The 15,210-nt window shown below is 36.6% G+C and overlaps 2 protein-coding genes across 7 annotated transcripts; both read right to left on the bottom strand.

Annotated features, from left to right (window-relative positions):
* Positions 1-754: 754 nt before the first annotated feature.
* pxmp2 (peroxisomal membrane protein 2) lies at positions 755-5,349 on the bottom strand. The gene is made up of 5 exons (XM_048187063.1): positions 5,130-5,349; positions 4,389-4,511; positions 4,101-4,263; positions 1,245-1,364; positions 755-1,158 (listed from the first exon to the last, which is right to left on the bottom strand). Exons 1-5 carry the CDS (start codon positions 5,237-5,239, stop codon positions 1,090-1,092), a joined length of 585 nt encoding a protein of 194 aa, XP_048043020.1. The 5' UTR covers positions 5,240-5,349; the 3' UTR covers positions 755-1,089.
* Positions 5,350-5,726: 377 nt separating this feature from the next.
* usp30 (ubiquitin specific peptidase 30) lies at positions 5,727-15,011 on the bottom strand. 6 transcript variants are annotated; one of them, XM_048187058.1, is made up of 13 exons: positions 14,845-15,011; positions 14,072-14,181; positions 12,550-12,732; positions 12,355-12,458; positions 11,052-11,150; positions 10,890-10,935; positions 10,688-10,782; positions 10,525-10,575; positions 10,243-10,329; positions 10,049-10,126; positions 7,518-7,740; positions 7,265-7,376; positions 5,727-7,139 (listed from the first exon to the last, which is right to left on the bottom strand). In XM_048187058.1, the coding sequence occupies exons 1-13, from the start codon at positions 14,913-14,915 to the stop codon at positions 6,893-6,895; spliced, it is 1,506 nt and encodes a 501-aa protein (XP_048043015.1). In that variant the 5' UTR covers positions 14,916-15,011; the 3' UTR covers positions 5,727-6,892. The 6 variants fall into 6 exon arrangements, with proteins under 6 accessions (XP_048043015.1, XP_048043014.1, XP_048043013.1 ...); XM_048187057.1 differs by having other exon boundaries at positions 10,049-10,129; XM_048187056.1 differs by having other exon boundaries at positions 10,516-10,575.
* Between the last annotated feature and the right edge of the window lie 199 nt (positions 15,012-15,210).

Genomic DNA, 15,210 nt, shown 5'->3' on the forward strand with positions numbered 1-15,210 from the left:
TTTAATAGCACTTTGTGACAACAAATGAAGTCGACATGTGCATAATTTGATCAAGTGAATTACATCGTATAATTGCATATTTAATGCATGCTACACAAACATTAAATAATAATAAAAGCATTAAAAAAAAAAGAACAGGTCATATACTGTACACCATAAAATTCCACTATGACGTAAATCTTGTGCATGTCTATTAAAGCTCTGAACACGCCCAAATGATTGTGTCCTACGTTATGTTTATGGCCTGTCATGCTCACACCTCTTCTGAAGTATAGAAACAGAAAGTCGCTGAATAATCCCTGAAAAGGGAACTCAGTGGGGGTGAGATTCAAAACAATCATGAATATTCAGATCTGATTTTGTATTTGTGAGAGAGGCAACTTTCTTTTTACAATTAAAAAAAATAATAAATATATCTTATTTGTTCACTATACAGCCACTATAAATGCTATGTAAAATGAGCCTCATATTTTTCTAAACACAACAATATAACCCACCTTTTTCAAAACACTGTCATACAGTATTGAACCTTTACATTATAATATTGAGTGAATTAAAATATTTGTGTGTGTGCGTGTATGTAATTATTTTAAACCAATGTGATTTAAAAAATAAAAAAAAGAACATAACGTTGTCTGCAATGTTATCAGGGCTATACAATATACAAAATATATTAGCAAGGTCATTGCTGTTTATGTATATCTTAGAATAAACAATAAACTCTTAAAATGCTAAAATCAATTTGTAATCAATGTTTTGTTTTGTTTTTTAATTAATCAAATACAATAATCATTGTCAGTGCCTCCACAAGCAGTAGAAAGACACTCAGTATGAGCATAATGAATCTCGGGGCAGATTTTTTTCTAAAATGTTTCAAATCAGAGCAATAATTCAGTAACAGTCAGTGGAAGTAGCAGTACAATCTGAATACTGATCTACATCACAGTTATTTTACAGAAACTGACCAATATTCCCTTTCAGTTTTCCTGGAAGACATTTAAAACATCTCTGATACACATCAGTCCTTTAAAGGCACAAACTGGATTCATCTTAAACCAGCCGAGGCCCATTGTAGCTGGTTTTGTGGTTTCATTTCCTGACAGATGCTAGATAGGCATACCAGAATAAGGCAACCAGGTTGGCAAACAGCACTCGAAACTGTGTAAAGAGTAAAAGAAAGTAAGATAATGGATTAGAGATCCCTTATGCAATCTGAAAGAGAGGTGTCATGCTCTTATACTTGCCTGTACAGGTACATAGTTGATGTTGATGAACTGAAACGGGGTCCAAACCTTCCAGTTCATCTTCATCGCAGGCCAGTAACTTGTTTTAAGTTTGTATTGAACATCGGTGATTGTCTTGCCCTGCAAAGATCTCATTTTCATTATTTTCAGGATCGTAAGGCCAGTGTGCCACCATATACTGGCAGAATATTTCATGAATTAGAAATATAAGATAAAATTAGTTTAGTGCACATCATAGCTGTAAAATGGAAGCTTGTTTTCACCACGGAACTGACCTTTTTTCTCACATTTCCAGGATAATATCTAACAATTTAGACTTTTTTTTCCCGCACAATTCCAAGCTTGGATATAAACTCAGAGTGGCGAGATGTAAACAGAATTGTAAGAAATAACATCAGAACTGCGAGATATAAACTTGCAGTTACAGGAAAAACCTTTATTATCTTGCAATTCTTACTTTTTTCTTAGAATTCTGAGATATAAACTTGGAACTGAGAGATATAAAGTCAGAAGTGTAAGATATAAACTCGCAATTGTGAGAAAAAAAGTCAGAAATGCAAGATAAAAAGTTGCAATTATCTATTTTACTTTTTATTCTGTGGCAGAGAAACAAGCTTCCATAGTAAACATAATCACCCTAACCTTAACTTTTAGATTTATTTTAACTTGTGTTTATCTGCATATGTTTTAAATAATCTCTCTGTGTTCTCTTCCTTGTGTTTGTACGTGTGTGTGCACGTTTTTGTGATTTATGAGGACACAAATTTGTATAATGACATGGGTATTACACTGGTATTACGACGTAAACATGAAATGAGAGGACATTTCATAAGTCCTCATATTTATAAATAGCTTTAAAAACATACTAAACAATGTTTTATTAAAAATGTAAATTGCACAGAATGTTTTCTGTGATGGGTAGGTTTAGGAGTAGGGGTAGTGTAGGGTAACAGAATGTACAGTTTGTACAGAATAAAAACCATTACGTCTATGGAATGTCCTCACTTTGATAGCAAAACAAACCTGTGTGTGTGTGTGTGTGTGTGTGTGTGTGTGTGTGTGTGTGTGTGTGTGTGTGTGTGTGTGTGTGTGTGTGTTAATTGTACAAGATAAGATTCAGAGCTCTGTAACCTTGAAGGCCAGTCAGATATAAATATGAATGGACATTAATACCTGTTGAGCCATGAAAAGCTACTTTGTTTCAAGGAAGAAACAAGTTTCCAAAATGCATAAGAACATTCTGCTCTAATGTCTCTTCAGTGAGACACATTCATAAATTTTTTTTGTTGTTGTTTTTTTTGTACGTGAGAAAAATTCTCTATTAGCCTTTTATTTATTAAATGGTGTCTTAACCCAGTAAATCTTCCAGCAAAAGGTAAAACTACATATCCGGCAGACATATCAGGTAGTGCAACACTGGCAGCTCTTTCAAAAAAATGATAATTTCTTTTAATCTTAATAAAAAAAAAAATTTAAAAACTGAATCAATGTTGTACCATGTTGACCTTTGCCTTATGTAGATTCACAGAGAAATCAAAGCCTCTGTCAACAACACACTAATCAGAACCACCTCATGAGCTGAGACTGAAAACTGTAGATCAGCAAACAGATCAAGTTCATTGACCAGCAGCTGTACTCTATATTCTGGTCAAAGTTGAGCATCATGAAGGACAGCTCACATAAGATCTGCTTCTAATGAAAAGATTGTTGCCTTCATCAATGAGTGACAACCAGTCCTGTTGTTTTATGCTCCACCACATTATGAAAATCACATGCTTGCTTCATCCATACTCCACCCATCTTACCATAATTACTACCAACTTCTCAATACTTGACAATAAACGGTAAAACAATGTGTCAATGACAGTAATAACAACAAAGTTGCATATAGAGGTATGTCCAGAAAATTAAGTGTAAATAAATGCAGAAATGATGTCCTAAATCACATTGTTTCACTGTATTTAAAGTGCTCCTATTATGCTACAATAGTTTAACATGCATTTAAGGTCAAAAACACTTTATCGTTCTCATAATATATATTGCAGCATCATCTCTTTTCTAAAACTGTTTGATAAAGGATTCAGTCTCTCTAACCCAATTCCTTTGGAAGTGCATGCAAAGTGGATTTGCTTCCACAGCACAGAAAACAGCATCTTCTCGGCATGTCGACAACACAAACCAAACTGTTCCAGGCCTCAGCTACAACTTCAGTGTTGAGGGCAGGTCAGAGTAGATGTTGTTCGCAGACAGTCCATGAAGACCAAGCCTGGAATTTCTGACAACTAATTTCGGCAGTTCAGAATCGGTTCTTTCTTTTCAGAGACAATAACTCTATTTATCGTGCACTTTGATCCTTGCACTTTGCAGACCTTTTACATTCAAAACACAGCTATTTGCTTTTTAATATCTGAAAAAGCATAATAGGGGCACTTTAAAGGGTTACTTCACCCAAAAATGAAAATTCTGTCATTAATTACACACCTGTAATAATCGTTCCATACCCGTAAGACCTTTGTTTATTTTCAGAACACAAATTAAGATATTTTTGATGAAATCCAAGAGGTATATTTTTGTCCACAGACAGCAAAATTTAACTGACACTTTCAAGGTCCAGAAAGGTACTAAAAACATTGTTTAAAAAGTCTATGTGACTGCAGTGGTTCAACCTTAATTTTATGAAGCTGTCTTATGGCTTCGGAGGTCTTACGGGTGTGAAACAACGTTAGTAATGATGACTAATTAATGACAGAATTTTCATTTTTGGGTGCACTAACCCTTTAAGAAAACATTTTTTTTTGTCCAATAAAGTAGAAAATTTGATTAATGTTGCAAAGAAGTTCAGTTATGAAACATTACCTCCAAAGCATTCATAACCACATAGAAGAGCAAGAGGAAAGCAGGAGCGAATATGAGACGTTCCAGCAGAAGGCGCTTGATCAGGCAGTATGGGACAGTGGTTGGCAAAAGCACCTCCAGGAGATGGTAGAAGTAATGACTGACTGGACCTGTGATAAAAAGTCTGAAAAATCAAAGAGATTTTTGAAACATTTATAACTCATCATTTAACATGTAGACTGACTTAATGTGTACTGTGATGTATATGTAATTAAAATGCATTATTTGACACTGAAAAGATCACTCTACCCATAAACTGCAAAGTGTACAGGTCCCAGAACGCTGATTTTCTTTTTTGGGCTGTTTTCTCCCCTGTTCTTCCTGTACTCCAAAGCTTGAGACAGAAGATTTCCCAAAGCAGATAGAATACCACTGTAAGACAGAACAGAACAGCCATTGTATCATTGTACCCAAATGGCCTTGCATCTAATGGAGAAGACACTTGTCTTGTTGTGTTTGTTCCAAAAGAGAGTGTTACTTTTGACAGGACTTGATTGCCCCACCCTCCAAACAACCAATGGAAAAAGACTTGGTGCAAAGACCCTCATGGCTCAAGATTACAACAGAAACAGTAATGGATAAAGTAAATGGATATTGCTAAAGAACATTTTTAAGTATTTTTTGTGTGTTTAGTACCTCACTTTTTTTTACATAAAATTAAACTGACCTCATGTTTCCCTGTTGTTATTTTAATAATAATCATTATTAAGAAATGTATAAATTATAAAAATAATTATTCAGTATTAATATATGGTTAAGTTTTAAGTATCAGTATCATATAATTTGTACTCATCTGATATAATCTGATAAACAGAATTCGTCTGTTTTAGTGTTGTGTGAAGTTTGAGTGTATGATGATTTGTTAGTGGTTTAAACGAAGATAACGATACGATAACGCAAACATTGCTGTCAGCATGATAACATACATTACACGTAACTTGCCCCAAAACTACAGCTAGCCAACTAGCTTTAACAATGATATAAACTGACCTCGTAATCGATTTGGTGATGATTGGATATTTCTTTAACAAACTCAAGTATTGCTGCAGAGCCCGCGCCAGAAAAGAGGGATCTCGGACAAGTACACTTTGCGTTGGCATCGTCAGTTTACTTTACTAGTACAACGTCTGTGCACTTGGATCATGAGAAACCAATGTTTCCTTAACAAAGTGCAAACCCTAGGTGAGGAGGGTCGAACGCAGCGTGCGTCGTATGAACGTGTACGTCATAGAACGGTACGGCTCTGTGCAATCCTATTGGTTTACTTCTACATGACCACGCCCTAAAGTCCACGTGCTGTCTCTTAAAGAGACAAGCCAGATCAATTCTTATTAAAGGTATAGTGTACCCCAAAATGAAAATTATGTCATCATTTACTCGCTCTCAAGAACTATGTAAGGAAACGGGGCCCATCAACAGTTTGGTTATCGACATTATTCAAAATATCTTCTTCATACAGTTTTGGAACAGCTCGAGGGGTGAATAAATGATGACAGGATTTTCATTTTTTTTGGTGAGTTATCCCTTTAAAGGGATTGAACATTTGGTTAAAGCTGCACGTGCATGACTCGTTCTCACAAGTGGAAATATTAGGCAGAATATTGATTTAATTTTTAAATAACGAAAATGAATGATGACAGGGGCTGTTGAACAAAAAAAATAAAGAAAAACTTTTCTTTTAAATGATTCATGCACTACATTCCAAGTCATTCGTAGATGGCACTTTCAAGAGCAAAAAAACTTCAGAGGGTTTTAGTTATGTGATTTAAACCAAGCGAAGAAGTGGAAAAAGGTTAAACAAAATATATTACAGCTGCGGAATTTAATTTAATTTACATGTGAAAAAATGTTTACCCACACAATCATACACACTAATACCATAAAAATATACAATTGTGCAAATAGCATAATTTACAATCAACATATATTAAGGAATTTACATAACACTGGAAATGGACATAGACTGAAATATTTATGTAAGATGAAAATCTATGTGGTAAATACTCAGGATCTGGAATATGGGTTAGCATTCTCCTCATATTCCTCATAAATGTCCCTTCCAGGCATTCACTAAAGTTAAAATGATAGGATATGTCAATCATACAACAAAACAAAAAATAAAGAGGATTTATAGAAAAACTATCTACATAGACACTAAACACCTGCTGATACATTCCATGATTTTGTGTTCTTTTAGTCCAAAATGTGAAACAAACTACTTAGTGGTGTTTACATGTTACAGAAGACTGTTATATGTGAATTGCATTTAAAAAAAAAAAATAAAAAAAAAAAATACATGAGAAACCATGTAAAATTTACTTGTCTAACAAATCATTAGCTTAATGAGGAAGGCAACAATTCTGGGTCAATTTGCAACAAAACATTATCATGAAATGTAGTTTTCCTGACAAAACCCAAGTTCAAATCTCCATGTGAATCCCATATTAGTGGCAACTAGTAATCATGACTGGCATCATTCCTACACTCAGATAATGACTTAGGAGTTTTCTAAAACAACAACCGCCATAGACACTGAGCAAGATTAAGGTGGAAACTGGTGATTTACAGAACCTTCATCTTCCCTCTCTCTTTCTCACAAAGAGAGAGAGATCAGAAACAACATGCACACCAAACTGCATGCACAGGGATGCATGATTGCACTTGGACATAGTGGCATGGTCTGGAATGGAGAGAAACGAGGGTTAACACTCTAGCTTTAAACTAAGAACAAGTAACCCAGGTCAGCTGAGATGCTACTCTTCTACCCTCAGACCATGCCTTTGCACTCGTTCGTAAAAGAGCAGATATGCGCTGGAGGAGAGCACCTCCTGAAGACTAGCTTTCCTCACAGAATCATCAGAAACCCAGAGCCACTGGGAGCTAAAAGGAGAAGTTCCACGGGGAGCAGCAGGGCAGCGGCGGTAAGTGATAAAATGTCCTGAGTGCATGTCGCCATGGTGAACCAGCACAGCCGTTAAGCGGAAGAGGTACTCCGAGGCGCTGGAATCGAAAGAAAAAAGTTAAGGTAATATACATTTTTTTTTTTTAAATTCTTCAGAAGCAGCTTCAAACTAAACAAAGTGCATTTTTTCTGGTTCTCTTTATAATAGCGTGCATGCATCTACCTGTAGTTGTAAGTGAGGTTGAGTTGTGAGCTCAGTCCTGGTGAGTGTAGAAAGATAGACTGAAAGGTTCTATTGGATAGTGGCTTATTGTTGTTACAGTGTTCTGAATCTGCTAAAGAAATTAAAAGTAATTTTAAGACTCAAAAATAAAAAGGAGATTTGATTGGTTTCACATATTCCACCTTTATCTAGAGTAAACCCATATTTAAAGGTCTAAACGACAGCATCACATCAAAGAGTTCACATCTCTTACCAACACCATTGGCGATGCTTTTGTCTTTTGGTTCTCCAGCAGCTTTGGCAGATATGGGCTTGTTTGTTCTGCTGGTCCTCTGCAGGTTTTGACCAGCAGTGCAATGTTTGTATCGATCCAGAGACAAATATTCAGTAAACTGAACATGCTCTTGTCTCTTTATGGGAGTGCCCTCTTTAGACCATGTCAGTCTCTGCAAATGGATGCAGAGGCACTGAGGCAACTAAATGTGAAAAGAAACACACACAAACCAACAGGATATTATTTAGGAGCACTGTTAAGTGCACTGTTCACACCAAGGACGATAACTATAACAATAAAGATATGTTTTTATAATTGTTCTGAACTTAAAAGAATAGCAGAAACCACACCACAACTATAACGATAACAGCACAGAGAAACAACATTGAGTCACTTTCTCAGCAATTTTTTTCCAGCAGACGAATAATAACATTGACAGCCAATCAGAATCTATACATCGAGCATTTAAAGTGGAAGAAGTTTGTGTGTTGGTGTGGACATTAACCTTAAATCTCATTCATTTCAATAAATTATCTCATTAATCTTAAAGGGTTAGTTCACCCAAAAATGAAAATTATGTCATTAATGACTCACCCTCATGTCGTTCCAAACCCGTAAGACCTCCGTTCATCTTCGGAACACAGTTTAAAGGTCCCGTTCTTCGTGATCCCATGTTTCAAACTTTAGTTAGTGTGTAATGTTGTTGTTAGAGTATAAATAAAATCTGTAAAATTTTAAAGCTCAAAGTTCAATGCCAAGGGAGATATTTTATTTAACAGAAGTCGCCTACATCGAACGGCCAGTTTGGACTACATCCCTCTACTTCCTTCTTTAATGACGTCACTAAAACAGTTTTTTGACTAACCTCCGCCCACAGGAATACACAAGAGTTGCGTTTGTAGAGTGTGTTTGTCGCCATGTCGTCGAAACGCTGTTATTTTCATCCCGCAGTCCAATCATCGGGTCTGATTCTGGCTCAAATTGATAGGGTAAAATTAAAGACACGTTTACAATAACACTGAGCGCGTGCATCTCCACGTTATGGTAAGAGGCGTGACCTTTCCGGGCACGGTGCGCTCAGAGCTGCTGTCGAATCACAACACAGGAACCGCTGGCACAATCAGAACTCGTTACGTATTTCTGAAGGAGGGACTTCATAGAACAAGGAAGTCATCAGCCCGTTTTTACGACAGTGGAAACAGCTGTATACAGATAAGTAAATTATGTGAAAAATACTGTGTTTTTTTACACGCGAAACATGAACACATGTTATATTGCACACTATAAACACAATCAAAGCTTCAAAAAACCACGAAAAACGGGACCTTTAAGATATTTTAGATTTAGTCCGAAAGCTTTCTGTCCCTCCATTGAAAATGTAGGTACGGTAGACTGTCCATGTCGAGAAAGGTAATAAAAACATCATCAAAGAAGTCCATGTGACATCAGTGGGTTAGTTAGAAGTTTTTGAAGCATCGAAAATACATTTTGGTCCAAAAATAACAAAAACTACGACTTTATTCAGCATTGTCTTCTCTTCCGGAATCCTTTCCATTGAATTGATTCCATTGAATCCTTTCATATGTCGGCGTTGGTAATGCACTTTTACGTCGCCGTGGTTGTTTTTGGCGATTAGGACATCCGCGACATTTTGAAGCATCGAAAATACATTTTGGTCCAAAAATAACAAAAACTACGACTTTATTCAGCATTGTATTCTCTTCCGGGTATTTTCTTCTGTCAATCCGCGTTCACGACTCCTCTTCTTCTTCTTTCCTGTTTTACGGTGGTTGGCATCCAGCTTATTGGTGCATTACCGCCCCCTTCTGCTCCGGAGTGTGGTTCACGACTCCATAGTGACGCTGCTGATGTAAGACGCTGCTGACGTGTTATCCGGTGCGCCCAAGCTTCGTTTACAGTCTGAGGGAGACACACGCTGTATTCAAGCTTTTCTATATTGTTTGTATTTTGGTATTGCTTTATTTTTTAAAATGGTGCATAAGTGTGCATATCGCGGATGTCCTAATCGCCAAAAACAACCACGGCGACGTAAAAGTGCATTACCAACGCCGACAGATGAAAGGATTCAATGGAATCAATTCAATGGAAAGGATTCCGGAAGAGAAGACGATGCTGAATAAAGTCGTAGTTTTTGTTATTTTTGGACCAAAATGTATTTTCGATGCTACTAACTAACCCACTGATGTCAAATGGACTACTTTGATGATGTTTTTATTACCTTTCTGGACATGGACAGTATACCGTACATACATTTTCAATGGAGGGACAGAAAGCTCTCGGACTAAATCTAAAATATCTTAAACTGAGGTCTTACGGGTTTGTAACGACATGAGTGTGAGTCATTAATGACATAATTTTCATTTTTGGGTGAACTAACCCTTTAATAGTTATCGTTCTTGGTGTTAATTGGCCTTTACTCTGTTACAGGGCAACTGTCAGAGTTCAGGAAAGGCTGTTGGTCTAAATTTGAGAATTTCAAACATTTATACCTTCCCAAGTTTCAGCTGTTTGACAAACGTCGTCCTCTGACTCTCAAGGACTTCTCCATTTACAAGCTCTTCAGCCTGCTGCTACAAAGAAACAGAGAATCAGTTCAGCAAATAAATGATGAGGTACAACGGTACTAAAATTTTTATTAAAATTAAAATCTAACATGTAATGCTAAATTTTACATATATGATACCTTGGTACAGTTTTCACACTCCACTTCTTTGATGGTTTCAGAGGAGATGAAATGCTGCAGACACTGGTCCAAAGTAACCGGTCGGCCCTGAAAGAATGTTACACATGAATTCAAATGAAGCAAATCACTATACTATATGGAATTTTTGCGTCTGTAAGACGCTAGCTGGGTAATACAACTTTAGCTGTCATATTTGAATGTAGTGATGACAGAATAGTAAAAGGAAGCTGTTCTGCACATGTAATTGTGAATTACTGAACAAGTTTGCATTACCCACTGTACCGAGGGGATTGAAAGAGACAAGCTGTCGAAAGAATCATAGTGCACAGGACTCTGAAATCAAAAACATGTTATTAACAATTCTATTGTTTCAATAAGATGCTGTAGACAAACCTAAAAACTCTATTTAAAATTTAATTTGAAAACAAGGCTGAAAAAAGATCACCTGCTGCTCACAGCGCTTGCAAGCCATATAACTTGTTAACCGCCCATGAAAAGGATGCCGAGTCCTCCATAAACTCGGAATAGGATGTAATGGGCCTGGAGATGAAAAAGATAAATGATAATGATAAATCCTAAAAAATACTAAAAAACTAAATTTAGGCAAACAAAAATCTAAAAGTTTAAAGAAAAAAGTCTTCATTCACCTCCACTTCTGCAGCTTATGTTTTTTTCTTTGGACTCCACAGATTTCTGAAAGCATTAACAGTAGGGTGGCAAGAAATGTCATGTCTAATTAAGAACACTTTAGATTTACAAACTATCTTTTAAGAACTATTATTGCATTAATGATGGCTGCTCTTGATTACCTCCAGTGTTTGCATGTCGAACAGGTGAGCGACTCTGGGTTGGCGTTCCCGTTCCTCCTCTAACGATGACGTAAGAACATGAAAGAGCTCATGAGCATCCTGAGGAGATAAGGCAAGGAATGAAACTTATATTGTAATTTTTATGTTAAAGTCCCCCTGCAGTCAATAAAACTAATTTTTGATAATCAAAATGACATATTTAAACTTTTTGTCCTGTGAAAATGGCTTCTTCATGCCTTAAAATAGCTTGAATGTAACTCTACTCCCTTGCTTCATTTAGTAACGTGGAACCATGAATATGCAAATTGGTCCCTGCCTCCACTCAATCGCACCAGCTCAGACTCCCTGATCCACTCGGTCAACTGTAGTAAATGCTGCACAATGGCAAGTGGAAATATTGGTTTCATTCAGCCATATATATTTGAACCAGAAACTCATTCAAAAGAAGAAGAGCGAATTATACAGGCTTGTCTACAAGTCGACCTTTGGTTTGACTACATTACCAAACAGCTAATAATGTGTTGCTACTGTTACACAAACCATGTTCCATTTGACAGATCAAAGTCAGACATCTGCCATCTAAAAATTACTTTCTTTAAAAACGCTTTGAACATCATTGAAAGTCAGTGAAGAAAAGCCCCAACCGGCATGTTGATGTTGGTATTGCATACTTCCCTGCTATATCGTTAGCGAAAAATAGTATGTGATAAATAAAGTATGAATTCACAGTACTCATAAAAGAGTTGGTAGAAAGTACCCGGATGACCTACTACTTCCAGCGAGAATCTGAAGTGTGCTAATGATGGAATGTGTGATAATGAGAGAATGGCAAATGTAGTACATCCCAGATTACATTCATACTACACACACTCATACTATATAGAACATACTCTTTTTTTTTTTTAGCGGTCCTGAAGTAATTACTTATTCAAAATAAATACCTATTCTAGAGTGTATGCAATTTCAGGTGCAGCCGAAGTTTCATGTTTTCATGTTGACGGTAAGAAACAGGGGCAAACCGCATTTTTTGAGCCTGTCTTTGGTACACTGCAGTTTTAAGGAGAAAATACTCAGCAATGGTGTTGACTGATGAATTTTCACATGGTTTGTCTTAAAGCATATTAAAACACCACACAGACACATTAAAGACTTGATTTTCACCACAGGGGGTCTGTAATGAATTTTTAAAAAAATCCATTAATTGAGCTAAAGATGTAAAAACACAATTTGGATTAATTCCTCCATTTTCAGGAGAACTATTACTGTAAAATATGCAGCTGCACCGTCTTTGAGAACATCCTACCTGTTCTTCAAAGGAGCTGATGTGCCATCTGTAAAGTCTGAGAGCTTCTAAAAGGCCTCCCGCATCTAAAACGTCATCTTCTCCAGGATCATGACTTGATAGGGCTTTATAAAAGAAGGAAGAAGGAGAGATCACCCTTTCAGCGTGAATTAACATTTTGTGCATTTGTGCGAGCTGAAGTGACTGGGAAATAACCTTTAAGTAACTGCATCAGAGATCTGGACAGCTGAGTTTCTCTCTCTGTTCTCTCTGGATGGACACTGCTTTCACTTGCAAAATCTTCAAGCCATCTGATGAAGGAAGGACACGCTGCCAGGCCCTGGAGAAGGGAGTTCATAAAGCATGTGTTCCCCAGATTAAGCAGACCAGGAACCATACCTGTGAGAGAAATTATACATTTATTAATAAATTTAATAATAATACATCTTATTCTTATTTTAATTAAATAAGTCAAGAACCATACTTGTGAGAGACACGATACATTTAAGCAATGAATACAATCACAACACACAGTGTAGTGCCTGCAACCCCTCTAGCAGTTACTATATTCATAATAATACAGAGCCTACAGCCCCATTGCTTTCATAAAATAGTTACTACTTAATATTTTATATACTGTATCTAAATATTAAAGGCACGAGTTCACACGTACATAAAATCAGATATAGTAAAGTATGCTTATTTGGCGTGCTGTCCGGAGGGCTCCGAGCTCGAAATTTGGCCCAAACCCAGTGTAGTGAGGGTGGTGGAGGGATGCTGGGAAGCTGTCGCAGGAAAGAAGTGAGGGATGGCTATATATAAAAGCCTTTTCTTGTGCTGATTGGTTGGATTACTTGAACATGCTCCTCCTGAACTTTGTTAAATAAACAAATTCAAGAAGTGGCATCCTTATGCTACAAGATATTGTCCCTGACATGTACTAGTATGCCTTTATTTTGAAGAGCTGTATTGACCTCCACATCCAGCACCAGAACTATCTATTTTATAATAAAAGTTAAAGTCACCATGAAATCAATTCTTGTTTTTTATGGAATATTGCTGTATTTATTATAAATGATTTATGTGTGCACCTCATTTTTATTTAATTCATGTACCCTTGTAATGTTTAACCAAAATAACTTCCCCTCCCTCTTGCAGAGGCATCTCTTCTCTTCCCTGATGATGCATTTACTGGCATGATGGTAGGACAACCTGTAACTCACATGAGATCACAGCAATAGCAAACCACAACCATCCAATCACATCCCATTGGACAAAATCAAGTCCAGTCCTAAATGTTTTCTTGTTCAAGAAGCCGTTTCAGGCAGATATACGTCACAATAGCAAAGAAATTACCATTTGAAAGAGTTTCATGCACACTTTAAAGTCAGCATAATACAGAAGTTGCAATTGTCTTTTCTTCCCTATTGTGATGTATATACAAGTAAAAAAGCTACTTAAACCAGAAAAAAATTAGTACAGGACTTTTTTTTCCATCAGGAATTGATTGGATCATGTCTTTTTCTAATTATTGTGATCTCGAATGAGTGCACACATCATCAGTGAAGAGATTTAAGAGTTAATGTTTTTGATTATTTATTAATGCACATTAATTAAAAAAAATTGAGCATGGATAAATCATTTGTAACAAACAGAAATATTCCATTAAAAATGGTCAATTTTGATTTCATGGAGACTTTAACTTCCTCTAAGACTTTTAGTCACAAAGTAAACAAACCTTTTCTCTTCTTCTTCCTGTCTGAAATTGGCCCCCATAGTACATACACTCCAGCAGCCATGGCAGCAGCTATCCCACCAATTACACCCCAGTTTTTCATCATCTTGTTCCTGAAACATAAAGAAAAAAAAGTGTTTTCAAATTTGGTTGCATCCAGCACAGACAACTTGACTGAAATGACAAAGTTAAAGAGCACATTTACAGATCCTTCCATGTAGACAGATCACAAACAAACATGTCAGAGGGACACCTGTGGCAGACAGCAGACTACCTCTGACCTTGAGTGTTTGCGTTAAGTCTGGCTCTCTAGCAAAAACCCCATAAGCCATTCGTATGTATAACACACTTTTGGAGGGGAATAGTAAAACATTTAAAGCCATATTTAAACCTCAGAATCATGCTGCACACTGAATTAAAGCTTTCTGAATCATTAAATACCTATAAGTGTTAATTTCACATCTATTGTCAAGACAGATGGAGTAGTTTGAATAAGCTACTGCTGGCTATCAAGCTAGGAAGAGAACCAACGGAACACATTTACTACAGCACATACATGTTTACTGGGTCTAGAACAACTAAAAGCAAAAAAAGAGACAGATTCGCATGTTAATTCATCTGTGATGATCAATTAAATTCACAGTAATAAAAGCGAATGTCTGCTGGCCTCCAGTTCAACAGCTGGGACCATCTTTACTGCCCTTTCTTGCGTCTAGTTGAGCTATACAGATTCACTAATCAGCCGTCATGCCACACGTTTCTATACAAACTCCAACCTTGCGGCGGTTCCAGTGCGTAAAAACTCTCGAACAAGCTTGTCTGTAGCTCCTTGTTTGCACCAAGGCATATTTCACTGCGCTCGCATGTGCGGAACTAAACATTGCGCATTGTTGTTCGACGGACCTTCCGCGCAGTAGGACGAGCCTGCCGTAAACGGAAATAATGAGAGGCTGGGAAAGCTGTATTTATAATTTTATTTATGGGTTGTGTGTAAAGTACAAAAATGAATTGAAAAGAGCATTAAATTTTCAATATTCACCTTTACTGTTTGGGAAACTTGAATATGTGAACAAAACACTGAAGAAAAAAACACTCTTACTTTTACAATAAATATATAAAAAAATATTATAAAACATACATTT

The sequence above is a fragment of the Megalobrama amblycephala genome, linkage group LG4 (assembly GCF_018812025.1).
Source record: "Megalobrama amblycephala isolate DHTTF-2021 linkage group LG4, ASM1881202v1, whole genome shotgun sequence".
NCBI lineage: Eukaryota > Metazoa > Chordata > Actinopteri > Cypriniformes > Xenocyprididae > Megalobrama > Megalobrama amblycephala.

Excerpts from the sequence above, each read along its gene's own strand:
- pxmp2 (XM_048187063.1), bottom strand. The coding sequence starts at position 5,239 with ATGCCAACGCAAAGTGTACTTGTCCGAGATCCCTCTTTTCTGGCGCGG. Across the intron at positions 4,512-5,129 it reads ATCACCAAATCGATTACGAG|TGGTATTCTATCTGCTTTGG; the intron begins GTCAGTTTATAT and ends TCTGTCTTACAG. Across the intron at positions 1,365-4,100 it reads TGGTTATGAATGCTTTGGAG|GGCAAGACAATCACCGATGT; the intron begins GTAATGTTTCAT and ends AGATCTTTGCAG.
- usp30 (XM_048187054.1), bottom strand. The coding sequence starts at position 14,915 with ATGCCTTGGTGCAAACAAGGAGCTACAGACAAGCTTGTTCGAGAGTTT. Across the intron at positions 12,733-14,071 it reads CAGGAAGAAGAAGAGAAAAG|GTATGGTTCCTGGTCTGCTT; the intron begins GTTTGTTTACTT and ends TTTCTCTCACAG. Across the intron at positions 7,741-10,048 it reads AACAGCTGAAACTTGGGAAG|TTGCCTCAGTGCCTCTGCAT; the intron begins GTATAAATGTTT and ends TTTCACATTTAG.